Source organism: Centrocercus urophasianus, unplaced genomic scaffold, assembly GCF_019232065.1.
Source record: "Centrocercus urophasianus isolate 14NV4802_14NV808 unplaced genomic scaffold, USGS_Curo_1.0 seq_14, whole genome shotgun sequence".
Classification (NCBI taxonomy): Eukaryota; Metazoa; Chordata; class Aves; order Galliformes; family Phasianidae; genus Centrocercus; species Centrocercus urophasianus.
This window is the reverse complement of record NW_024884586.1, coordinates 19,607,647-19,634,082: the sequence shown is the minus strand read 5'-3', so window position 1 is coordinate 19,634,082 and position 26,436 is coordinate 19,607,647. Positions and strand designations below refer to the sequence as shown.

The 26,436-nt window shown below is 37.9% G+C and overlaps 1 protein-coding gene across 6 annotated transcripts; it reads left to right on the top strand.

The window, feature by feature from the left end:
* Nucleotides 1-375: 375 nt before the first annotated feature.
* On the top strand, nt 376-24,966 carry PSEN1 (presenilin 1). Of its 6 annotated transcripts, XR_006167979.1 has the most exons (12): nt 1,907-1,998; nt 3,091-3,225; nt 7,732-7,988; nt 9,232-9,373; nt 12,259-12,326; nt 13,056-13,276; nt 15,383-15,481; nt 17,389-17,475; nt 18,302-18,475; nt 20,455-20,573; nt 20,856-22,570; nt 24,192-24,966. XR_006167979.1 is itself a non-coding variant. In XM_042813539.1 (11 exons), exons 2-11 carry the CDS (start codon nt 3,142-3,144, stop codon nt 21,009-21,011), a joined length of 1,407 nt encoding a protein of 468 aa, XP_042669473.1. In that variant the 5' UTR covers nt 376-464; nt 3,091-3,141; the 3' UTR covers nt 21,012-24,966. The 6 variants fall into 6 exon arrangements, 5 of the variants coding, with proteins under 5 accessions (XP_042669473.1, XP_042669475.1, XP_042669471.1 ...); XM_042813539.1 differs by lacking the exon at nt 1,907-1,998 and adding an exon at nt 376-464 and having other exon boundaries at nt 20,856-24,966; XM_042813541.1 differs by lacking the exon at nt 20,856-22,570 and having other exon boundaries at nt 1,905-1,998.
* Nucleotides 24,967-26,436: the final 1,470 nt, after the last annotated feature.

The following is a 26,436-nucleotide window of genomic DNA, read 5'->3' as shown; positions in this document are numbered from 1 at the left end:
CTGTACGTTTTCTTTGGCACGAGCACAGGATATCATAATGCAAACCTGCACCATGTGCAGCGAGGATGAAGTGCGGTTATGGGGCATTGCAGCACAGGTCCAGGCAAACGGCGTCAGTGTTGACGGGGAAGAGCCGGGTGCAGCTGGACGCAGCTCATCGGTGCAGCCGAAGGAAACCAAGCTCGCGCCCAGCAGCACAACTCCGTCCTCCGCGCCTCGCGCCCACGCGCGCGGACGTTCCCGCCTCTTCCCGCCTCCTCCCGCCTCGCGCAGCGCTGAGGAGAGTCGGCTGGTCCCCTCCGGTCCCGTCCCGCCGGGACTCAAAGGCCGTGCTACGGTCCCGCCGCCACCGTCGGAAGTGAGGTCGCGGCTCAGGCGGGGCCTGAGCCGGAAGCGAGTGGGGCCGTGTTGCGGGTGTTGAGGAGCCGGTGGCCGAGACCGCGGAGCGGAGCGAGTCCGGGCAGGTCGGTGTGGGGGGGCCGCGCGCGGGGCCGGGTTGGGGCAGCGCCAGGTGCGCCGCGCTCTGGGGGCGAGCGAGGGGGGGAGGGGGGCGGTTCCATCTCCCCGCGGGCCGCTCCGGCCGGTGTGCGGGAAGCGGAGTGCTGCTGGCGGGTTGAGCACACGGAGCCGGGCCGGGGTCGCCCCGCGGGGCCCCCGGGAGGTCTGCGTGGGGCCACCGAGAACCGGCCGGGCCGGCAGCATCGGCGTCTGTGAGCGCCCTGCGCCATACAGCTGGGGCGGGGTCCCGGGCCGCTCCCCGGGCGTGGGTGGGCTGTGCCCGCTGGGGTGTAGCCGGGTTCCGGGAGCGCCGCTTTCCCGGCTCGGCTGCGCGGTGGGGTCGGGCCGGGGGCGATCGGCTGCAGCGCTGCGGCGTCGGTCCGGGAGGGCTGCGGCCACCTGTTGCTGTGCGAGGCACGGTGCGGGTTAGCGGCCGCACCGCTCCGTGTTGGCTCCCTCTTCGCTTCTGGCTCGAAAAAAGGCTCTAAAGCCTCCCAGCGCGTTGCGGCTCATTATTAGGTGGCTGCAAATAATACGCTAAAGCTACGTTGTAGGAAAGGCAAAAGGAACGAGCAAGGTTTGTTTTTAAGACAGGTGTTTATTAACAGTCTTATTTAGAAAACAGAAAGATTTGGTAAGTCCTTTTCAAGTTAAACAGGTAAAAGCATAATTTGCTTCTGCTTGCACTCATTTTATTCCTAGATTTCATTTATTCACAGTTAAGTTTCAAACTTTGGAGAGTTCATTTAGAAGAATTAAATTGTCTTTGACTATGTCCTGAAGATGTTTTCAGAGTTCCCGAGTTTTAAAAAGTAATTTCTCTAACAAAGCACGGCTTCTGGGGCCTCTTAGTGCCATTCGCTCTCTGCTATCACTTCTTATACCACCCCCTCCTGCCCTCGCTTTTTCTCTGCCCCTCAGTAGCTGGATCCACGTTTGGTGGATTTGAGCTGGTTTCTGTCAGTACTGGCCTTTAAGTGGGACTCTGAGGGTGGTGGGTTTTTTTTTTTTGCTATTTTTTTTTTATTATTTTACCTAGTTTAGGATTTTGATGTGATGCTGTGTAAAAGCCTCACTCTTCATAATCCACGTTTGGAGATGAAAGCGCAGGCATTTGTAGTGGCACTGAGGATTTACAACAGCATTGTGTATATTCTGTAGTCTCACTGAAAAATTAGAACAAAAACTTTAAAAGCAATGCAACGCCTATTTATTTTCATCTAGTCTTACATTTCATGCTTTTTAAACTAGCCATGCTTTACTTTTAATTACAAGCACAGAATAGAACCTATCTCCTAGTAAATGCTGTATTGGCTTTCTAAGTGGTTTGATGTTCCCACTAGACTGCTAAATTGATGTTGCGTTCTAATGGTCCTTCCATGTTATCTGCATCCTTGCAGAAGTCGGTAACCACTGTGAACTGGTCTTATGAGGTGCTGGTTTATTTTGTACGTGGAGAAACATCTTCTGTGTCTTCGCAGATACGAAGCTAAACTGAATGTACGTTTCAGTAAGGAGCTGTCTTGTGGCTTGCTGCTGCCAAAAGTGAGAGGCCTTGCTTCGTGCATCACCCAGATGTCACCTGTCTATAATTTTTTCTAAATTTCTCCAAACACTGACTGTAAATGTACTGTAACAGCAGAAAAATACTGTAGTTTTCTTTCCTTGGCTTTGTTTTCTGCAGTGAGTTAAACGTGCTGGAAAAAGACTGGAGAGCAAGAGCCACTTGCGGTGGAAGCAGGAACTGGCATTTCCCTGTTAGCAGCAGTGGCTGTTACTTCTGTTCAGTTTTGTGCAACCAAACCTGCAGCTTATCTGGACCTACTCCTTGTTTCTTAAAATTGTGTCTTTTCTGAAATACATCACTTCCACCATTTTTTACTGTATTTGCTTATTTCCTTTTGTTATGGAGCAGCTGTCTAGTTCTAGTTTATTCACATTTTCTTGTGAAAATATTGGCATGCAGTTGTTGTTGTTTTTTTTTTTTTAATGTAAGTATATATTAAGTTTTAAAAGCATAGGAAACTTTCAGGTACACTTAGCTCATACTTCAAACCTACCTGTAGGGTTATGCGAGTTCTTGAAGATCAGCTGAAATATTGTTTTGTGTGGCTCTTGGTTGCTTTTTGAGTATTACAGTAGGAAGAATGTCACATCCAGATTTTAAATGATTGAGTTTAGTTGGATCATCCGTGCTTGAAATTTACTGATGATTGAGCTTAGCAGTAATCCACAAATGAAGAAGTGGGATCAGTTGTACTCTGAGATGAAAACACGCAAATAACTCTTTGAGCAAGTATGCAGTACTTCTCATTTATTGCACAAGATAGAATGGAGAACTGAATATTTAGTTTGTGGCTGACTTACTTCCGTGGTTGATGAACTAATTTGATAACACCAGATACTCTTATTTTTGTTCTGGAAAATCCCTATTATGAGCTGTCTGAAAAGATGTGCTACAGTTCGGTGTTGCTGTGAAGAGAGAAAATGGTTATCTGTGGTCTGTGTGAGCTCTAAGAATTGGGCTGCAGAGGGGATGGTGAATTTGGTGATAAAAGAAAAAAGGTTTCTCACGCATCTTTTTCCTTTCAGCATCAAGATCCATTTTGTGTAGAAATAAGTGGTTCCCAGAGAACAGCTTCAATGACAGAACTGTCTGCACATTTACCCCAGTTCCAGCATGGGCAGCTGACAGAAAACTTCCCTGATAACCACCTCAGCAACACCGTATGTAACAAACAATTTTATTACCTAGTAGCAATTAAAACAGATTAATCAGTGTGGATGAGCACACAGTTCAGAACTGTGGAAATCTATTCATTGGGAGTTATTTTCTCCATCTGACTGTTGTGATCAGCAGTGCTGAAAGAAACATTATGTGAAGTTTCTGTCATTCTAAGCTCATTTTTATACACATATAGTCTTCTCCTGGTTAAAGTGATTCTGGAGTGACCAGACCCTCTAGAAAAATTAAAAAAAAAATAAGATGGGATGTTCTCATAGCAAACTTTGACTTCCAGGTGGTGGGATGACTTGAGCTCTGGATCTCATCTGTTCAATTCTGAGGTTTCAGTCATAACAGTTAATGGTTATAATAGTTAATAGTTAATTTTTTCAGACCTGGATTTTTTCCTACTACTCAGAACTACTCACTACACAGTACTCCTGTGCAGAAGGAACAGCACTGTGTTGGTTTAATTTTGAATAACTGTCAGGGTATTCTAAGAGTTCTTGAGGGTTGGGTAAAAACTCAAACCTTTAATTTTAAATCATTGCTTTGAAAGATGTAATTGTGCAATTATTACCAGAACTATTGTACGGTAAAACCAAATCTTGATGATTTACTTGGGTGTGGTTTTCAGGCTCTGGGATTTGTCACGCACAGTTCTTTGTTCCTGCTGAGTATCTGTTTTCCTCATGATAAAGAAATGCTCTGCAATTAAGTCACTCCTAGCCACGTTTATGGCAGTGATTTGAGACGATGGTATTTTGATCCTTGTTCTAATTTCTTTGTGCAGTCCAACACATTAAGCAGAAATATCAAAAATCGCTGCAACTATTTCTCAGAGCAACACTGTGCTATAAACATGTAGAACCTTTGAAAATTTGTGTTGAAATTAAGAAGTCACAATGACTTAAGACCTTGCTGATTGTAGAAATGGTTACTAAAAATAGGGAGGTGGAAACTGGCCTGTTGCATACGTTGTGCTTGTACTTCAGAGGAAAGGAAAAAAGTTTATTTTCATCTTTGACAGGTGGGAGATTAACCTTTATTGAGCATTTCTGGCACAGTGAAAAGGCAGAGCTCTGTCGTTAGCTCTGGGCTCGCTGTCCTTGCAGAACGTTTCTTGGTGCTCCTTCCCAGCAATGGGGATGGATATTTTTATTTACTTCTTACTGCCAGACTACACTAATCAATAAGTACAGCTTTTGGTTTTTTTTTCCACAATATTTATTAAGTGTAACTGGAGGTGTAGCTCCAATACTTAGGTGTAGTGATTTTTCTCTCCTACATCAATCTGCACTGTTTCTGTACGTGAGTGCAGAAATTATTTCTTCCCTAAGTATCCCTAGCTTCTGTTGGCTAATGGTCAGTATGAAAAACCTCCAAGATAGCATCTGCCATCCCCTCTTAGTTACACACTAGGAGTTCAGTTCAGGCTTCAGCGTCTGTCACTGCGTAACACCTTTAGACATAAACGGTGAATGTGAGAACTAATGAAGAAGTCTGTGCCTACTCTCAGGCAAGAGGACCTGCTACTATCCTATGCATTTAGATTCAAGAAATAAAAATATTTTATCAAACATGCTAGCTTTCTACCTGTTGGTTCAAGGGCATTGATCTGGGTTTGCTATTAACTATTTTCCTGATAGGAAAGAAAGCCGATCATTTGCTTTTGATGTTGTTTATTCGCCTGAAAGCGCGTAGTTCATAACTTACGTTTGCTTACGGTGTTACAACAGGTGTTACTGACTTTTTAGCTTCAGAATTTTCACTTTTAACTATGTCTGAGGAAAGTGAAGAGTCTGTTCCTTTGCTCGCACTTCAGCAGGAGTCCATGGCCTCTGCTCTGTTTAATACCGATCAGGTAGGATATGAGAGCACTTCCTTCTTTTAAGCAGAGGGGCACATGCATGTCACGTTTAGTAGTTCTTTAGTTCAGTAGACAGAAGGTACAACGTTTCTCTAGTTTGATGAGTGAGACATTAGTTCAAATCATAACTTACAGTATCTGTTCTAATGCTGTTCAGATATTTATGGACTATGTTTTAATGTGTAAAGACATTTTGTGATTGCATCTCTGTTCCTTACTAGTAAAGGTAACAGAATGGCACATACTGGTCCAATTTCTTCAGTTTTCCTTTGAGTTAAATTCTGGTGTAGTAATGTGTAGTTGATCAGGTTTTCCCTTTGGTGGTTTTTGAGTTTGTATTGCAAATTGTAGATTTTTATTTTAGTTTCTATGTTTGTGTGCCTAAGACAGCTCTAGGTACTGCCTCATGCAGAACTGTTGTTACCACAGAGAAAGAGCAACGTATTCTACAAGTATGCAGAAATCTAATTCTGCTTTACCTGTGAAGTGTTCAAAATCTCTGATCTTCTCCAGTGTAGAGTTACATGTGGTCATCTTAGGCAGTTTATTTAGACTGGTAAGCTCATTGTTTTCATGTTGTAGACTGAGAAAAAGAAGCACTTTCGCAATGAAAGTGAAGAATGTTGCATTCGAGCTATGATCAGTAAGAAAGAGGCTGAGATGCAGGCAGTCTGCTGAACAGTGGAAGCTTCAGAATGGTTAAACATTACATTTATTTGTGTTCTCTGCTATTCCTGCTTCTAGCTGTACTAATTGTACATAAGGACCTCACATGAAATACCAAGTGTTTTGTAATGAATCTTCCAATTTAGTAAGAAATAATCTTGAATCTGAAATCTTTTTTATGGTATGCATTAAGTTAATGATATGGAATTCAATTGAAGGCTGAAATCTGAGTTAAAAAAATCTGGTTGTCCACTAATTTTACTTGCTTAATTTAGACAATTTTGGTTGTTTTGTTTTCTTATACTCAGTTTCCTTTAAAAAAAAAAGGCAACTTGGTAGGTATTCCTACTGTGCAAAGTTTTGTGAAGGTAACTTTTTCTTGAGTTAGGGAAGCAGTAAAGCTTCAACCAGGATTTTTGCTTTGTCAGTGTTTGCAATTCAAAGTCCAGGGACTTGTACTCCTTAATCACTGAAGTGTTTTTGAAAACCATGCTATCAGTTCCTGACCACATGTTTAACATCATTTATAAGAGTGAAACTGAGACAATTCTGTATAAAGAATCTCCAGAATAGCTGTTACTTTATCAAAAAAGCTTCAGCGAATGCTTTGAAGAACAAGTAATGGAACTTAAACATTGCGTGTTTAAGGAAAAAAATTACTTGTATTTCTATTTAAGAACTGTTACACATTAGGTTATATTCAGTGCCCTATCCCACGTCTGGAACAGTTTTACTTAGTTCAATTTTTTAAGGCATTGCAAAACATCTCTCTTCTAGTTTGTTGTACTTCTTTGATATTAAGCTTCTCTACTGCACTTACTGACCCTGAATTGTCTGTAAAGGAAGTAATTCTGAAGCTTTAAGATTCGTTTTTTAAGGAACCAAGTCTTCATATTACATCTCATTTATGTAATGCCTTTTAAGTGGCAGAAATTGCAACAGTACAGCATCAACTACAGGTGATAACAGATGGGATGGAAAAAAAGGCTAATCTGCATAAAGTGTTGCATTTTAGGGCTTTGTTTAGGTTGGCTGGTAAACATTAAAAGATTCTCTGTAGTCCAGAACAGGTGAAATGTAGTTCACTCTTCTACTGTGTTCTCTGTGTGCACGCAATATATAATTCTAGATGTGCCCTTGTTAAAGAATACAGGCTTGATCATTTACTCACACACAGTATTTTAACTCGAAATTCTTTGTTGAGTTCCTGAATTATGCTTTTGCTTTTAGTTGATCTTAATTCCTCCAAGGATGACGTGGGAAGTCTCTGCCCTTGTGTTTGAATCGTAGCATAATCAGGAATGCTTGGAGGCTCTTTTGTATTTGTTGACACAAGGGTGGCAGAATTTCTTCAGTGCAAGCAAAGGAATTTGTCAGTAGTATCCTTGGGAAAGGAGAAGAATCTGCTCACTTAACTCATTGCACTAAAACTTTCTGATCGAATGTCAGTATAAAGAGTAAGAATTATCTGAGTTCAATCACTGTTTCTATGTTGTTCTTGCTAAGAATGCATGAACACAATACCTTGCAAAACTCGTTTGAATACATGGTAGTTGGTGTACTGTAGCGAGAGCTACATGGCAAGGAAAGTAGAAAGTTTCTTGGGAGTTTCATGGAATAAGGATAATAAATGTCTCTGGCGTTCTTTTCTGAAAGCAGATATAATGAATTGTTATCAGCTATAATCTGCTGTCACACAACTTTGTATCAGCTGTAGTTTGGTCAAAAGGAAAAAGCTCTCTGTTTAGCATTTCCTTCAATTTGAGGAAAAGATGTTATAGGCTATTAGATGCAGCCAGAATTACTATCAGCTGCTGTTGTTTTTGAGTATAAATGTAAAACAATTAATTACTCTGGTTTAGATCTTGTTTTTGACAGCAAATGTCACCTTAAGCATTCTTCATCTTTAGCTTAATATATGGCAATATGATTATGGATGGTTTCTGTTAAAACTGTGCTTTATGTATTGCAGAATGATAACAGTGAAAGACGACGCCATGATAATAGTGAGCGCCGAAGAAATGACAATCCTGGGTCTGAGACCAATGGGCAGCCACAGAACAACATTCAGCAAGTGGTGGATCAAGATGAAGAGGAAGATGAGGAGCTGACACTGAAATATGGGGCAAAACATGTGATTATGTTGTTTGTACCTGTCACACTTTGCATGGTGGTCGTTGTTGCAACCATCAAGTCTGTCAGCTTTTATACACGCAAGGATGGACAGCTGTATGTATCAGTTTATTCTCTCTTTTCAATGGGTCCTGTCAGATAATTTTCTTTAACTTCCACTTCTTCAGGATTGTAATTGCAACAGTGTGCTTCCTCTTGTCTCCATTTTCCCGTTCACCAGCCCAAAGATAGTTTTGTTTTTTTTCTTCTAGAAGCCAAACTCTCCGTCATAGATGAATATTTGTTGGTTGGCTTATGACCAGTCACGATGATATCTTGCTTCATAATATTTGATTCAAGTCTTGGTCCTTATTTTAAAACTGTGCTCTATTCATAAAATAAACTCAATCCCTTACCAAAGCCTTTTCAGGCATATTCTGCTAGAATGCAAAGCATTTGGGAAGGAGGAAAACCAGTACTCAATTTAGTGAAGTGCCTTATATGCCAAATAAATGGTATGTGTGTATGAGTGTTTGAGAAAGACATTCAAATACAAGAGGAAGATAATATTCTGAGGTTCACTTCTGTTGCAGTTCTGGAAACTTCCATGGCAGGTTTCCTGATATAATAATATTTTTGTCAAAATATTACCAAAAAAATACTTTCACTGAAAGATGGTTAAGAGAAAGGAGGCAAAGGAAGAGCACTGAGCCTGTCAGAACCTGCAGCAAATCAATCTTAATGTTTCCCTGTAAAAAACATTTAGACAAAATTAGTCAGAGTTCATTTGGCTTTGAAGTGTTTGTACAAGAATGTCATAAAATGGTAGTGAAAAAGAGTTTTGTCTTTTGTTGAGAGAAAGTTGTTGATCAAAAATTATTTTTCTGGTAACTTTATTTATGGTAAGTATCTATTTATTTTTTCCTGTCAAGTAATTAAGTGTGTTTTTCTCCCCAGCTCGTTTCTGTAAGAGTTGAATGCTCGTGCACTGTTTTGTTGCAGTCACTGAGAGATACTTCATTGTAAATCCACTAGATGGTGTGCTTATAAAGGTCTAGCTGCACTAATAGTAATGATTCATAGCCTGTGAGTAATTTCATTAAGCAACATGGATTTCCGCTTTTTTTGTTGTTTGTTTTACAAAGCTGAAAAGCTTTGTAGTAGTAATCTAAGAAAATAAGAAAGGCAGGTCTTCTAAGGAAGAATATACTACATTGCCTTTCAAATTTTGGCTGAGTAGAAAATATTTGTACAGCTTTGAATTGAAAGGTTACTGCAATTTCATTTCACGTTGGCATTGTGTATCAGAATAATCTGTGGAGTATACGGTAGTATTTCAATTGACCCTTTGTTGTTGTAGTATCTACACTCCGTTCACAGAAGAGACAGATACCATTGGACAGAGGGCCCTGAATTCAATTCTCAACGCTGCGATCATGATCAGTGTCATCATTGTCATGACCATACTCCTGGTTGTGCTTTACAAATATAGGTGCTACAAGGTGAGCGTAATTGACTTGAATAAATGTGTTGCTTCTGTTAGTACAAATTATCAAGGATGAAAAAAAAGAAAGATTATCAAGGGTGAGAGAGAAGCAGTGATTTTCATTGTTTCAAAATTTTGTGGCTTCTCTTTCTGTCACAGAGTGAGGAGAGAGACAGCGACCCAATATTAGCACTGCTGGGTTGTTTTATATGCTAGAATTAGGTTGGGAATTGTTTCTTATTCCCGTTAAATGTACTGAAATCTTTCTGTGCTTAAGAACTACGAAGCACAGGCCTGGTCCTACAACTTGGAAGCTGTTGAAGAATTCCAGGACTCTTTAAGGGATCTCCTCCACCCCACTTTGCCCTTGGTATTTAAACCTCCCAAGAGGCTCCCAAGTGTGCATGGCATAACGTGTCAGGTGATATCCTTATAGCAAATGCAAAGACTCAAAAGCTCTTCTGTGAAAGGCTTCAATCAAATAATGATGTGATCTAGACAAGTACAGGCTTAGCATAAATGACTGCAATGTCACCTGCCTGAGAGGTGTTGATGAAAATTTGTGATTGTCTTTTGGTCTAATGACCCATTTGGCAAAGCTTGGCATAATAGAATTTCCCAGTATGCAGTTAGTCTGTTCAAGAATTGTAAGAATCCCAGCTATGGGATTCTTGCACTGGCGCACAACTTTGCTTCTGTTTATTTTGCTTTCAAGAGGGAAAGGTTTGTGATCTTCATGGCTGTAGGTGAAATCCCTTTACAAAGCATGTGAGGAATGCCTCTGGCAGTGATTTGGAGTAGTGTTTTTTAAGGTGTGGGCTACCTCTCTTATCACAGTGTGGTGTTAACTCTGAATTGACAAAGTTTTCTTTATGAAAGGTCACTTGATTATTCTGAGGGAGTACAATAACTAATGTGCTTCAGGTAGGTTCCTTAACTGCCCCTCGCTTCTCTGCTGCTGATTTATCCAGTTTGTTTTTACTGAGCTTTTCACACTTCTGGCTTCCTTCTTGACCTTACAAAGCACTGGACATTGTCATTACAAAGTATATTATCTTATTTAAAAACTAGACTGATTAGACAACAGAAGTTTTCTGTGTTTGTATTTTATACTAATTAAAATAGAGCGTTACATTTGTTTAAGTTGTTATATTTTTATTTAATTGTTAACAGTATTTCTATGCTGCTATATGAGCAGGCTGTAAAATTGAGTTACCTGTGCAATTTTAATGTACGTGCAGTTCTGTATATAGAATGTATTGTATATTATAAGGAATTGAACTTGTAATGAAAGAATGGTAGGCCTCCAACTGGTAGTGATAATTTGCTTATCTTCAACACTTATCTGAAAACTCCTTTGAAGAAAAGAGCTTTATTGCTGTTTGCATCCCTTTTTTTTTTCTTCTACATGAAAAGTTAACCATGATCCCAGTTAGAGCTCCTAAGTCTAACAAGAAAAAAATAACTTCTTCAGTGTTTGTATATGATTGGCTTTAATTTTTAGCCCATTTTATTATCTGCATTCTACACTGGTCTGCCTGTTATTTGGCTGTTGTAATTCTCCACATTTGTCAATCCTTAATTTTCTTCAAGTTGTAGCAGGCAATTGGCTCTGTAACAACAACCAGCAGTGTTGGAGCCATCATCAAATGAAAAATGAAAATTCTTTAATTAAAAGATATGAAACTTGTGATATGCTGTTAGCAAAGTGATAGCTGAAACATATCATAGGAAATACTTCATCCTCTTTTGGTGCAAGTGGATTTTCTAATGATGTAGAAAATGTGTGTGCACAAATGTGGTGCAAACTAAGAATGAAACAAACACCTGTACATAAAATGCTGACCTACGTGAACTGCGATGGCTGTCTTCCTGAATACCATTGATGGTAGTGATGCAAAAGTGTGTAAATGTTTGCTGAACTGTGGCATTGGAGTTTGATATTTTTAGCATTTTACACTACTAGAATGAAATGTTCCTATTATGGTATTTTCTTAGGTCGTGAAATAATTTAAGAGCTTGTATTGAAGAACCTCAGATAGACATCAAGTTAATAAAAGAAATGTCTCAGCTAGTTTTACTCTTTTTTTTCCAAACGTTTTCAACTAATTTTATGGAGAAATAAAGTTGCTGTCAGATGACTAGTTATATACGTAGGTAACCTTATAAATTGTTAGAAAGACTGGATTCTGTTTCAGATATCTGTCAGTCTTCAGTTTTCATGTTCTGTGCCATTGATCTTCATTTTTAAACCACACAATAATATACAAGACTGTTAGGCTCTTTCTTTAGTGCAGAAGTCTGAGCTGATATTATTTGCAAGTTCAACTCTGTGTGCTTCTCCTCTACAAAACAGAGCTGCGGTGTTTTGGTTTTTTTAATTGTTGGTTTTGTTTATCTGCTGCCATATCATTTTGAGAGGTTATGTGTACGGATAAGTGGTAGAGAATGCAGAAATCCTAATATAGTCATCATCAATGAAATTACAATTCTGGAAGATAAACATTGAAGGTTTTCTGTGTTTTAGCATTTAATTCTGTAGCTGAATTCTGAAAACGTCTCAGAGTGAGGAAAAGGTTTTTAATAGTGCAAAAATTAATCATTTTTTCCTATCTTTGTTAGTGCTGGATGTTTCTACTCTGTTACAATGCTGTTATTATCGAAGTAACCTTAACATATATGGGAAGTAGTTTGCATTGTGTAGAACCTCTGCTGAAACATCACAAAATGCTTAAAATTAACAAATGTAAATTGAGACTCAATTTTGCATATGGGATAAATCAAAGAGAGATCTCATCTTCCTGCTTTAATCAAAAGGGAAAGTAGCATTAAAACAATTTTTAAGTAACTAATAACTTAAAAATACCCAACCTAAAAAAAATTTGGTATGTATTTTTCCAGGTGATCCATGGTTGGCTTATCATTTCTTCTCTTTTGCTGCTTTTCTTTTTTTCATTCATCTATCTGGGGTAAGTGAACAAAACCATTATGATGTAGTATTTTTCACGTAGTATTTTTGAACTAGCCCCTGTATCTTTACAGGAATGACACCAAATGAGCTATTGCTAGTGAAGTAAAATGTTTACTTTTAATATATAGCTTCATAGAGAGATTTATGGATTTTGCTGCATCTTAAAGTATGCTGCTCCTGTCATACTGATTACCTAAGTAAGTTATGTTCCTCAGATTAGCTTATACTGCTATAATTTATGGTTATTTGATTTTTCATAAGCATATGACTGAAGAGTAGCTCTTTGTGTCATGGCTTTGTAAGTAGGAGACAGGTAAGTAAGGACAGATCTGTTTTGTGTGCCTTTAAAGATTCATTATAACCTCACAAATCCCTGTTTTTAGAAAATCATGAGCATGATCAAAATGACTGTTTATTTAGTAATGTCTTCTCCTGTCCGTTTCTGATTTGACTGAAAAGTGAATGCAGATGAAAATTTGTGGAAGGGTGAAATAATTTGAATTGAGTAAACACCAGTAAAACTGTCCCCTTTCTGAAGAGTAGTTTCTAATTAAGTAATAATTGGAGATAATACTTGACATTTGTGTTATTACATTGAGTAGGAAGGTGTTTATATAAAAAAAAAAAAAAAGGAAAAGAAAAAAACAAAAAAACTGAAGACTTGTTTCCATTGTTTTAAGCAAATGCAGTCTATAAGTTTTTTCCTTCCTTTTCTTTGTCTTTTTAGTGAGGTTTTTAAGACGTATAACGTTGCCATGGACTACATTACAGTAGCACTCATAATCTGGAACTTTGGTGTTGTGGGAATGATTTGTATCCATTGGAAGGGCCCGCTTCGGCTTCAGCAGGCATACCTCATTATGATCAGCGCTCTCATGGCGCTGGTGTTCATTAAGTATCTTCCCGAATGGACCGCATGGCTTATCTTGGCTGTCATTTCCGTGTACGGTAAGAACTGCGGCAGGCCACTGTAACAGAAGCTATGGTGCGAATTTCTTCTATTTCCTAATTTATCACTTTCCACTTGTCTGACTAGGCCTTAAAAAAAGAACTGGGGGGAGGGGGATCATCCAAACTACTGGGTAAGGTGATTACAGACTACAGAAATAAAGTCATTATCTAAACCGAGATAAGTCCCCTGCAGCTAACGGCTTTGTGGCACTGTGATGCCATCTTCCTTCATGTCTTCTGAACTTCATACATTCTTTGGAGAGGAAGAAAGTTTAGAATTTAAGTAATTCAAGAAAGGAGTAGGTAAGAGACCTCTGTTGTCACATTGCTCTTTCCTGTGAAAGTGGAGAGGTTTTCTGTTTCCCATTTTAGCAGAATCCTTGGAAATGATTGTATATTCAGAGTTTAGGAGTTTCTAGTTTGGGTATAGTCCTATATAGGTGTAGATCTGCCCAGCCTACAAATTATTCATGTTTACAGACATTGGAACCACGCTGTGATCCATATCTAATAAAATAATGAAAGAAGGATTCAAGGCAGCTAGCATTGCTCAAAAGTCATTTTACTTAGAGAAGGTATTTTACAGTTTTCTTGATTTGAAAGTAAAAAGAAAATTAATTTTGAATTATTGAACATTAAACTTTTTCAGAATGGAGACTGGAAATAGTGATACCTCAATGTAACTTTTTCACAAATCTTTAGAGGGCGCTGCACACTGGAAAAAAGCTGTTTGTTTTTTTTCTCACATGTGCTTTGAATACCTCACAGCTTTTTCTTACTGCAGAGCTTTGTAATCCTGGTTTTTCTTTTTTACACTTTCACTTCTCTTCTTTAAGTGAAAATAAATGAGCTATCACTTCTAATCCATAAAAATTACATACCTGTTGTCTTAAAATTTCTTTTAGCATTAAACTGGGGTTAAGAAAGAAGTTCAGTAATAGCCAAGTTTGCTTTCTATTTCAGAGATGTTAACTGAATCATAGTTTTTGAGAATTATTTGCTTTCAGCTTGCAAAGCAGCGTGGATACATGCAGCATTTGCAGTTGCATGATGTTAAATGAGAAATGCATTTTATAATTAATTTATATATTCCAATCATACGTGAAATGGGTTTTACAACTGAGAATATTAATAAACTGGTTTGATACCCTTAGTGTCAGATTTTTCTAAACATCTGATTAAAGTGATGAAATTGTGGGAATGGCTGTTGTATGCTTTCTTAAAGTTGGTAAACTATCTTAACTTTTGCAGAGAAAGCTCTCTTGTTAATAAAAAAATAAACAGCATAAAAGTAATAGTTTTGAGTGTTACTTAAGATTTCTGAAGCCAATATTGTAAAATTGTGTGTTCTTAGAAATAAAATACTTGCTATTTCTTTCAATGACTTTTCATCTGTAAACTTCTTAGAGAAGCAGTGAAGTTCCACAGTAAGGTGTTTTTAAACTTGTCCTAAGAACATTACTTCACATTAGTTTTGTGGTCGGCTAAAGTTATGGCTTTGGAAGAAAAAAAAAAAAAAACTAAAAATCCTCAGGCTTGTTGAACCTATCTGGGCTCCTGGGGAGTTGCAGGTGATGGGATATCAAACTAAATGCCTCGTATTGCTTCTAGGTTTCAGGTAGCCACAAAACTACTTATTACTTAGGGGAAAGATCAGCCACTGAAGAGAAAGTCAATATACCTAGAGAACATGAACAGGATGAATTAAATTAATTTACCACTTTAAATTTTATATGATGATCTTTGTGTGACTGGTTTCCGTGCCTTACGTGTGTGCAAGACAGGAGACAGGGAGCACGTTCTTATATTTGTAACACATTGCCATGCAGATAGGAATGGAGAAGCAGATGAAAAGAAAAATGAAATAGGGATCTGAAAAATAACTGGTGGGCTGCAGTGACATTTGTCTTTGTAAGTGACAGTTCAAGGCAAAACATTAACTTGCTGTGTGGTGCTGACCTGTGACTGGTCACTGCCTCTCTCAGAAGCCTGTGTTCATGGTGGCATTTTACCTTATTACCAGTCTCTGTAATTGTTATACTTAAAAACGCTTCCTAAAAGTATGTCTGCGTTGATGTTAGATGTGTTTACTTTTTCTTCCAGATTTGGTTGCTGTCTTATGTCCTAAAGGTCCTCTTCGTATGCTAGTTGAAACAGCTCAGGAGAGAAATGAAACTCTCTTCCCAGCACTTATTTACTCCTGTAAGTATATGTATGTCATTCCAAAAGTAATACCTCATTTTGATTTCCACAGAAACTACAACAGATATAAAAAGCACAATAGCACTATTTGATAGAGCTAATTCTAAGCTACAGAATGCTATTTTTCAGTGTAGTCACCACTATTACCTATGCATTTTCACTACGATGAGCAAGAGTCTGTATGCCATGCTAGTTTAAAAAAAAAAAAAAAAAAAAGAAAAATTGCACCAGAAGGAATGACCTACTGTTGCTATCACTACTACTGAAATGCACCACCCTCTGCCTCATTGTGCCCGTGTCCACTGCTTGGTCTCCATAGATGTTTAGCAAGTATCAGTGAAGGTCAGTGAGTGCAGTAATTTCCGCATGGAGGAATTCACTGATACACCTTTGCTTCATGTGCACTTCTGTGTCAGATGCCATGTGGTCAGACTGCCCCTCTGCTGCCTTCTGTCACACCAACAAAATGTATTGGAATGTTGTTGGGAATGTTTAACCTCTATCGCCGTGCCATCATCTGCTTCTGATGTCATAGGCCAACATAATAAAAATAGTAGGTATTACTTTCAGAGCCCTTATATTTTATCAAATACTTCAAACTTAAAATCACACACTGAGCTGAAATGATTTTCTCTTTTTTCTTTGTTTTAACACGTTGTTTACCAGCTGGAATTCCAGTCAGTTCATCTGGGTCTCAGTTTTCCTTTTGCTTTTTACTCAAAAATATGAAACATCTTCTGGCTAAGATTTTCAGAATAAAAAAAAAAAAAATGTTTTATTCTTACAAAGTAGAAATGGGGGAAAAAAAAACAAAACTGTAATACACCAAAGTAGCATGTCATTGGCCTGTGAATCAAGCAATTCTAAAGGAGCACTTCTTCAGAAAGTATTTATTAACTTCCTGTGCTTAAATATCCTATGTGTTGCTAAAAGAAAAGGGAGAGATTGACACAGAAATTCATTGACAAAAGTGTTTTTTGCAAGGCTTGACTTTTAATATATTGTTTCTGCTATCAGTTGTGAAAAAACAACATGCGGGACACAAGTTGCTGTTATGACCAGAATATCAATCAGCAGATAATTTTGCTATCCACAAGAATAAAACTTGTAGCTGGTACCACTTGTGTTCCAGGTATTATTGTAACTTAATGAGAGTAAAACTCTTCATAAAACTCTCATATAATTAGTTATGTTCCATGTTTCTAGTTAGAATCGTGTGGATGATGATGAAATGGGTTAATCATAAATCATTCTCCTGGTGCTGAAAAAAAGTACAGGACGTGTGTTGTGTGGTAACCTTCATACTGGATAATTAGGGAACAAGCATACAGTTGACAAAGGGGGAGGTACTCTTTATCTCGTACTCTTGCTATGTTTTAATAGTAGTAATCATAGTTACATGTCTTTCTTTTTTGTGGGAGTAAAGGTTAATGCTGAGAAACAGCATATAAAATATGCCATTAAAGTGTGACAGCATTTATTTATCTCAAGACTGGAGAATTTTTTGTGGTGGGAGGGAACACAGAACAATTAACTTTGCAGAGGCAGCTTCTGATTTCAAGTTACCTTTATACCAGTCTTTATAGAACTTTTCACTTGCAGTTGGAAGAACTGACTAATGGAAAAAAGTAAAGCAGTCATTGATTCAGACTTTCAGAGTGGACCTCATATGTAGAGGTAATGCTGCTTTAGTAAGAATAAAACGTGTTTGTCAAATTCTGTAAATGAATAATGCAGCTGATACTGGCTGTGTTCCAGATATTACTGTGATTTAATGAGGGTAAAATTGCCTTGTGAATAAGACAGTTATACTACAATAATAGAAAAAATAGTGGGTTGATGCCAACACCAGCTCAGAATTGCATGCATTACGAGATATCGTTAGCTGTACTGTTTGCTTTTCATAGCAACGATGGTGTGGCTAGTGAACATGGCTGAGGAAGATCCAGAAGGGCAACGGAAAGCTTCTAAAAACTCCACTTACGATAAACAAGGTGAGTTTTTCTTTGACAAGCCTTCATAGTTGTCATTTTATATGTGTTTATAAATACATGGTTTTTAGATTTTTAAGTATTTTGACTATCGTAGAAGAGCAGAAAAAGCAGAAGCCTTATGAGGAATGATGAATAATTAAGACTGAAAAAATTCCTCACTTATTGTGCAATGAATGCTCTTGCAGTCTTTATTCTGGAATACAGGATATTGGTGATGATATGACTCTCAGTAGACAGCTATTTACTGAGCTCAGTTGGTTCTCAAAGTGGTTAATCTAGTATACTCTAACTCATGTTTGTATTGGTATGAAAAAGTGCCGTGAGAAAATGCCATGCAACTAGTGGTTAAAAACAGAACTTGTTTACTCAAATATCTCAGAGAAGAATTTCTGAGTTTGATATATAGTATGTAATTTTCAGTTATGTTTTCTATTTTAGTGGAAAATTAAACTGTCAATTCTTTAATGATTAGAGGAGCTAGTATTAAATAGGAGTTCATTCTTTAAATTATGTTGGCTGAATTCGGTCACCACAGGACTTCCAGTCTGTTATATCAAAGTACTCTTGAATACTAGAACTTTGGTGCAACCTGTAGATGCAGTGAATGCAGAGTGCATGTTGACTCCAGAGCATTTAAAGTATCAAAATCATGAGACTCTTGTAATGGTGTGTGCGAATGTTAGGTGTTGTTAAATCTTGTGGAGTATCTCTTTTTTCCCATCACTCTTCTATGATTTTTTATGTGGAGAGAGCATTATGAGTTACAAGATGCATTAAAAAAAAAAAAAAAAAAAAGATTTTAAATGCCTTTCTTTCTTCCTTTGAGCTCCGGCAAACCAGTCTCAGAATGGAGATGCTGAAGCAGATGATGGTGGCTTTAGTCAGGAGTGGCAGCAACAAAGAGACAATAGAATAGGACCCATTGAATCAACACCTGAATCACGAGCTGCTGTACAGGCTCTACCTAGTAACTCTCAAACCAGTGAAGACCCTGAAGAACGTGAGTATGGAATACCGTCTCTGAAAGACTTTAGTCAGTCTGAAGCTAGTTAATTTCAGTCATTGTGACTGCACGGATACGGTATGCTGTGAGCTAATACCAGGCTGAAGAGCTCTTCTTGCTTGTGATCAGTGTCGTGCTTTGCTGAAATAACATGTTTTTGCTGCAGAAGTGAGGTATATTGGCCAGACTGCTCTTCCATACGACATACAGATTTAAAACTTCAACAGCTTATTCTATGAAGTTGCTTTTAGACCATTATACAGTCCACTGCATTAGCTTCTGTCTCTTTCATGCAGTGTTCTGCCATGTATCACCTCTTTTGGATTTTAGGCCCCATAAATACTATCCTCAACTTAAATAACTATAATCTACTCTGGACAAAGCAGTGTTTAAAAACCTAACTGAGGACTGGAATGAATTCAGGTTGCAATGGGCTTGATCGTTTCCTCCACCACTCTGATGAAGTGCAGTATCTTTTGAGAACTCAAATGTCTATTTTAACAGACTCATGATTTTCAGTTGGAATGTAAGTTAGTATTAGAATTGCAGATATCTGAATAAATAAGGGCTCATGTGCCTAATGAATGGCTCTTCTCAGGTGGTGGTACTGTATTTAGCAGGTGTACCTGTTTTCTGTGATTCCCAGGTGCTCCTTTGTTTAAAAATGCAGGCTTCTGTTTAAGAACATTTCAGTACTTTTTTCTAAAACTTCCAAACTCCAGTTTCAAAATCTTAGGAGTTGTGTTGTTTTAGTTACCTGAATAACTAAAATTTTTGTTTGGACATTGTTAATTTTCTTCCTTCTGTATTTCTACAGGGAATAATAATAACATGCAGTAATCCAGTCAGGCATATTAGTCAGCAAATTAGCGTAATAGAAATTTGGAGAATTTGCTTGTGTGGAAGAACCTTTTCTAGCCATTTCTTCTTTACTTTTCTGTCATGCTGAAAGGAAGCATCCAAGCTTTGTCTCAGCAGTTACAGGATGTTTTAATTCTTAGCAGCTTTTTTTGCAAATGCACTGTTGCAGTGTTTGCTGTGACTTTCAGTGCCTGCTGAAAGTAGCTTCCCCCCCCCCACACTAAATGATCAACCAGGCATAAACCTCTGTTTTGGTGCTCTGAGTTCTTTGCAGAACTCTGAGAAGTAACGTTAGTGCTGGACTGTAATCAGGTGACAAAGCAGCTCATAGGCCAAGCAAAAACAGCTGGTGAACTAATGTTTGGCCTCACTGGCTTAATAACTTGGACTAAAAGCTCAGAAACTGAAGTGACACTCAGGACATTATCGTTCTTTTATTTACAGATGTAATTGAATATTGTGCTTCCGGAGTTGTTGCTGTGGTGGCAATTACAATTTAAAAATAAAACACATTAAGTCATCTTGGACTAAATATGTCCAGTTTTTGACTTTGGTACACTCTGCAATTACACACAAGTGCTTTGTAGAACTACCTTAGTAAGAATTCTGTAGAAAAACTGACAAGGCAGCAGAATATTGTGCTGTACATAAATTTCTAACTGGCAACTAAAGCATGATCTGCAAGTTATTCAGTTGCTTTCCCCCTCTTATGACCAGTTTTATTTTATTTAATTATGCTAGCATGTTCTGCTGAAGAACCATGACACAACAACCAAAACTGGGAAGAATAATCCCACAAACTATAATAAGATAATCTGAGTTTGTATATACTGCAGTTGTATTTATAGCAGGCTAGGAATACAGAAAAAATATCATTACAAGATGAATTGACTTAGTAGTCTGGTGTTTTTCAGCCACCTTGTTTCACTGGAGTTTTCCTTTATCACTTGATTCGAGTAGTACTGTTTCTGGAAAAAAAAAAAAAAAAAAGGTTATTAGCATATGATGATACTTAATGTAAATGTCTTATCCCTGACAATTACAGATACTTGATATTAATTGACTGTTTGGGGCTTAATTCTGCCATATATTCACTTATATATTCACTTTTGTAGGAGGAGTAAAGCTAGGTCTAGGAGACTTCATTTTCTACAGTGTCCTGGTTGGCAAAGCCTCTGCAACAGCAAGCGGGGATTGGAATACAACTTTAGCATGTTTTGTAGCCATATTAATTGTAAGTATGATGTAGCAAGATCATAGTGATATTTTCTTATTCTCATCAGGGACAAAGTCATGACTTTTCCAGTTGGAATTTGTATGGAATTGATGACTTGACTGCAAACTAATGAGGAATTTAGCTGTCATTTGCGTTGATTGTACATTGATTGATTGTAAATCTGTCACTTAGACCATTTAGTTTAGGGAATTATGAAATGTGATTGAAATTTCTATGAGATTTCAGGTGTCAGAGTTCCTTAATCTCTCCCTGTCTTTTTTTTTTTTTCTTTCTCCTTAGGGTCTGTGCCTTACACTTCTGCTTCTTGCCATCTTTAAGAAGGCCTTACCAGCTCTTCCAATCTCCATTACTTTTGGGCTAGTTTTTTACTTCGCTACAGATAACTTGGTGCAGCCCTTTATGGACCAGCTAGCATTCCATCAGTTTTATATCTAGCACGCTTGTTGCTGATACTTTATGTATGTTTATATTTGTAGCAAATCTGGGAGGAGGAGAAACATCTTTCCCTCAGTTCTCAAGCGAAACTGAAGTTTAATACTCAAGATTCTAAGCCTGAATCATTACAACTTCCTCCAGTTTTTTGTTTGTTTTTTTTTTTCTGAGACAAGTGCTGCATTGGGCACCACATTAATTTTCCTGTGCAAAAGTGGTTTCTTCCTGATGGCCGGTCTAAACCGGGTGTTACTGTATCAGAGTAATCTGATAAACGTATCTCTGGCAAGGACCACCTGTGTGTAAATGGCTAATGCTTCCACCAGCAACGTGATCTCTACCACAGGTTGATTATTTTCAAAGCATTAAGGGTGCTCAGGACTTCCTGTTGACAGAGGAAGCTGACAAATCACATGGAACTTGTCCTGTAAGCCAACTCAAACTTCTTCAGCAGTGGTTCTTTGACAGCTGATTTTGACTCTGCTTTGTGTGAGGAGAGAAGAACTTAGTAGCAGTTCAACAAAGGGAGAAAATACTGTCACTCTCTAAGCGTGCTCCACCACTTCATAGCCTCTGTGCCCCGGTGTGCTTGGTTTAGTACATTAAAACTTTTTTTTCCCCCCACACTGGATCTGGAGCCTATTCTGAGTTTTCTTTGTATTCTCAAGCATGGAGTGCACCTTCTGTACACCTGCTTCAGTTTATGTAGCTATTTGGACTTGGACTGAATTATATGGCAGAAGGGTTCACGAAGTCCTGATCTAAGATTCTGAAAGGTTGGTAAACTACACTGAAAGGCAATTTTGGGACTTACTGTTTGTGTTCTTCCAAATCGTTTTGCTAAATCACCACTTCAAACTCTGTTGTTGAGAGTAGCCACTAACAGCATGGACTGCATCGTTGTATGTTCGTTGTATTGAGATTTTCATGAAATAAGTAGACATTCACAACAGTTCCAGATGGAGTTGAGCTTACCAGATCTAGAGGCCAAAGTGCTATCAGTAGCACTTGCAATGTTTCACTGAAATTTTTCTCTTAAAAAAAAATATATATATATATGGTTTACGGTTCTGTTGACCTGAAAGTTGGTCATTCAATGATCTAAGACCAAGGTTGAGCAGGGAATTTTTTTTTTTCTCTGAGGATACTTAAGTTATTTGAAACACTATTTAATGTTATGAAGGAACAAAATCTGTGGCCCTCTTCAATTTAATTACCTCTCCTATGTGGAAAAGAAGACTGGACAAATGAAAAGTGACTCAAAATCACTGAAAAGAAGATAGAAGATTTTGAACATCTTACAAAAGAAAGAATTGAATCTAACCTTCAAACTTGTAAACTCTATTTTATTCTTCATTTGAAAGAACTCATGCATAATTGCTTGGAGATGAGGTCTGTATGAGATTTTTTTATTTTTCTTTTTTTTTTCCCTGTAGGCTCTAACTCTCTGAAATTTTTTTTTTGTTGTTCTTTTTTTTTTCCCCTGAGGGAAGCACAGGGAGTTGGATACTCTTGATGGTCGTTCTGCTTTACTTGCATCTCGATACTGGAGTCCTTGCCAGGTAGTACAACTGTTAAAATCCCGACACAAACTCTTTTTGCCCCTTTTTCATGGGGCTTTGTGTCAGTGCCTATAGATTCAAAGGACTGAAACACCACAGATGCTCACCAACCATTGCCCAAGTAAGGGAAGAAGGACTATGACATATAAGTCTACATTAAAACCAAGAAAGATTTACTTTCTCTGATCATCTTTGGAAACATTTGTCTTTTCCAGTATGAGTTGCTAACTGCAGCGTTAGCATAAAATGTATTGTCTTGTCTAAAGTACTTTCATTCATCTCATTTGTGTGCTGATTCATCTTGGATAGCATTAATAAAGTAATATGAAAATTCCTTACATTGACTTTTCAAGGCAAACTTGCTTGTGTTTTCTAGCTTCAGTCACTGTTCCATATTTTGCTGAAATTAAGCCTATCTTAAAACAGGCTTTTTTTCACTTGGAAGAGTCGGAAAGGCTTTTTATATGATTGTAACTTGTTCTTTTCCTGAGCATTATATTTAAGAAAATTTCCCTTGTGTATTTTATTGGGGATCCTAACTATTGCTTTATTGTACAAAACATGTTTGCTAAGAGTTGGCACCATTAGCATCTGTTTGCATATCTGAGCTGAGTCTCAGTTAAGACTTGTTATTGAAAATCAGCAGTCATCCTTATTATTTGTTTTTACTGTTTTAAATATATACCATTGGAGTACTGACTCCATTAAGAGATGCTTTAGAATCCATAGAAATAAACATACTTGAATGGATTTTAGATGTACAGCCTGAGGAAGAGTGATAGATGTTCAATGCAAGCAATCTTTGAACACTAAATTCCAGTCTTGCTCTTCCTAGAGCTGTTTCTGCTATTCTGAATTCTTAATTTCTGAGCTGGTCTGATGTTATGCTGCTGGATACTATGAAATATGTAGTAACAGATAAGCATTTGAATCTCAAATTCAGAAGGGAAATCTGATTTTCAAGCCTATTCCAATATATATGTTACAGTACATTGCTTATTACCAAGCCTTACATACATTCTCACAAAAGAAATGTCAAAAACTATTTGAAATTTTCTGGATTGGTCCCCTTACGCTGAGGCATGGTACTTTGTGTTCCAAATGAGATTTGAAACTAAAGATCATCTCAGAACTTGTGTCCATAGGGTGCAGTTAAGAAAAGTGTTCACATTTGAGTTGTTAGTGTGAAAGTTGTATCACTTTTCTCTCTTTTGTCTTAAGGCACCTATCTAATTTGAAATTGTGAATCATTTCAACTTGGTTAGCTTGGTTTAACTGAAAGAGTTGTGATATTTAGTCTGCATTTTTGAAAGAATTTGCTATTATTAAATTAGTTGGGTAATTACAGCACATTAGACTGTAGTTCTGAAAGAACTATTGTTTAACCCCAGTAGCTACATTCATTTATTTTGTGCCGCAAGCAGACTAACCAGTAATTGCTGTGACTTCTTTCCGATAGTGGTACTTTGAAATTGAGTATCTTCTTAGTTTTCTTTTCAGCTTAAATTAATGATTAGCGTCCATCTTCAGCAAAGCTACTGCAAATAAATACATGAAAAAACATAGCACTGACATATTACAGATTTGCCTAAAAAACAGCCATTTTCATTTCTCTTTTTAGCATTGAGGATTTAATCTGGAGCAAAAAGATCAGAGATGCCCAGGAACTGTTATAGCAAAGGTGTACGATGCTGTCATATCTATGGATGGCTATTAATATGACACTGAAATTCCCATGATGTATGTCAGGTGGGTCTGGAAGGTACACACTTGTATATTGCAACACATTCAGAACAGTTCTTGACTGAGCAGATAATTATTGTGACTTTAAGCCAAGTATTCAAGGGCTGTGCTCCACTAAAAAAGGCACATCTGAATGTGCAGCATGGATTCTGGCTTTTTCAGGCTTAGGAGACTGGTGCTTCTTAAATATGTGGATATGTATCTGTACTTGTATGCCCTCTGGACCTTTAGGTAGCGACTGTTCTGACATTACTGCAGTGAAGAATTAAATATGCTGGACGATAAACGTTGGGTGGACGGTACTGTATGAAGAAAATTCTCAAAATGCTTTATTTAAAAAGAGAATTATTACTTTTGGCAGTTGTGCTGTTCAAATGAGTATAATGGACTGTGGAACGTGCCTGCACTGTGATTGCATCTTTGTGGTAATCTGGTCATTGGAAACACTGAAACATGAACTAGAATGGAGTTCTTTTACACTCAAAGCATTTGCTGTTTTCATTTTTACAAACACTGGTTTATACATAATCTGAATTGAATGTGAATGTTTTTTAAACACCTTTCTGGTTCTTAGTAAGATACATTTTTGATAGATTACTGCAAAATTTCCTGTATTTGTTTAATTATTAAAATAAAAATTGCATGGACCCTGACTAACCTTGTATTTTAAAAGCCATCATTTTGTGCTGTTAGAGACCTAAACGTGGTAGCTATTTAATGAGTAAGATTCTTGTTTTAGTACACATAAGTAGCTTATTTATTTCCCAGCAGAATAGCTTCTTAAAACTAATTTCTGTAGAAATACTTTGTTCTAAATGCTATCTTTCAGGTTAAACAGTTGGTCAAAACTTGTTGCAAAACGCAACTGTGAATTATATCTAAGGCACTATAAAAGCTACACAAGGTTATATCAAAGCACTACCTTTCACAGTGAAGTTCAGTGTTACCTAGGAAAAAAAATGTGGGTTTTTCTGATAAAAAGCTTAATGAACTGTATTGTTACCTTGGTTCTGATTTCATGTAGATGTGACAGGAGAAGGTCCTTTACCTTAGCAGTGTTTTTTGTTTTGTTTTGGAGAAGTTGTCACTACAAAGTTATATTTGTCCTAGTGGACAGACTGCTGTTGAAGATGTTTCTTTAGAGGATTACCTTGTCTCTGCATGGAAGATTGGTATGGAAGACCACGAGACGGATCCATTCTGACATACAGAAAATCAAGCACAGGCAGTAGGAGGCATGCATGGAAGAGCAACTCATAACTGAACTCAGACATAAAAAGGATGAGTATAGGAGGTGGAAGCAGAGGCAGATGACCCAGGAGGAGAACAGAATTACTGTCTGATCTTGCATGAATAGGATTAAGGAAACCAAGACAAATTGAGGTGAATATGGGAAGAAGTGGAAAGGGCAACAAGAAAGGATTCTCCAATTGTTAAACAGCAAAAGAAAGACTTGAGAAAGAGATACACACCAGGATGAAGGGGGCTGGAGAATTAGTGACAAATGATGTGGAGATAGCCATGGTGGTGCCCTATATCCCTCAGTATTTATTGTTAAGACTTGTCTTAAAGAGTCTCATGCCACTGAGACCAGAGGGGTTACCTGGAGTAAGGTGGTGGAGGAGGATCAGGTTACTGAACACTGGACAGGTTGCACACGTGAATGCTGAGGGAGCTGGCTGATGTCACCACAAGATCATTTTCAGTTGTCTTTGAATTGTCTTGACAGCTGTAGATGGTTCCTGAAGACTGGAAGACAGCAAATATCTCTCATATCTAGAACAAGAGCAAGAAAGAATGCTTAGGGAGCTACAGACCAGTCAGCCTCCCCTCAGTCCCTGGAAAGGTGATTGAGAAATCATTCTGGAAAGTGTTTCCAAACACACGAGCGGCAAAAAGTTGATTGGGAGTAGTTAGCTTGGACTTCAAAGGGCAAATAATTGCCTTCTGCAATGAAGTAACTAGGTTGCTGGATGATTGGAGAGTGGTTCATGTAATTAACTGACTTTTTTTTTTTTTTTTTTTACACTTTCTTGACAACTTTTGATTCCTAGAGCAGCAGCATCAGACAGACAGACAAAGTATGTTTTAGAGAAGAGGGTAGTGAGATGGACTGAAAATTG

Coding starts and splice junctions, on each gene's coding strand:
- PSEN1 (XM_042813537.1), top strand. CDS start 1,927: ATGAGGTGCTGGTTTATTTTGTACGTGGAGAAACATCTTCTGTGTCTT. Junction 7,989..9,231: donor ACACGCAAGGATGGACAGCT/GTATGTATCAGT, acceptor TTGTTGTTGTAG/TATCTACACTCCGTTCACAG. Junction 9,374..12,258: donor ACAAATATAGGTGCTACAAG/GTGAGCGTAATT, acceptor GTATTTTTCCAG/GTGATCCATGGTTGGCTTAT.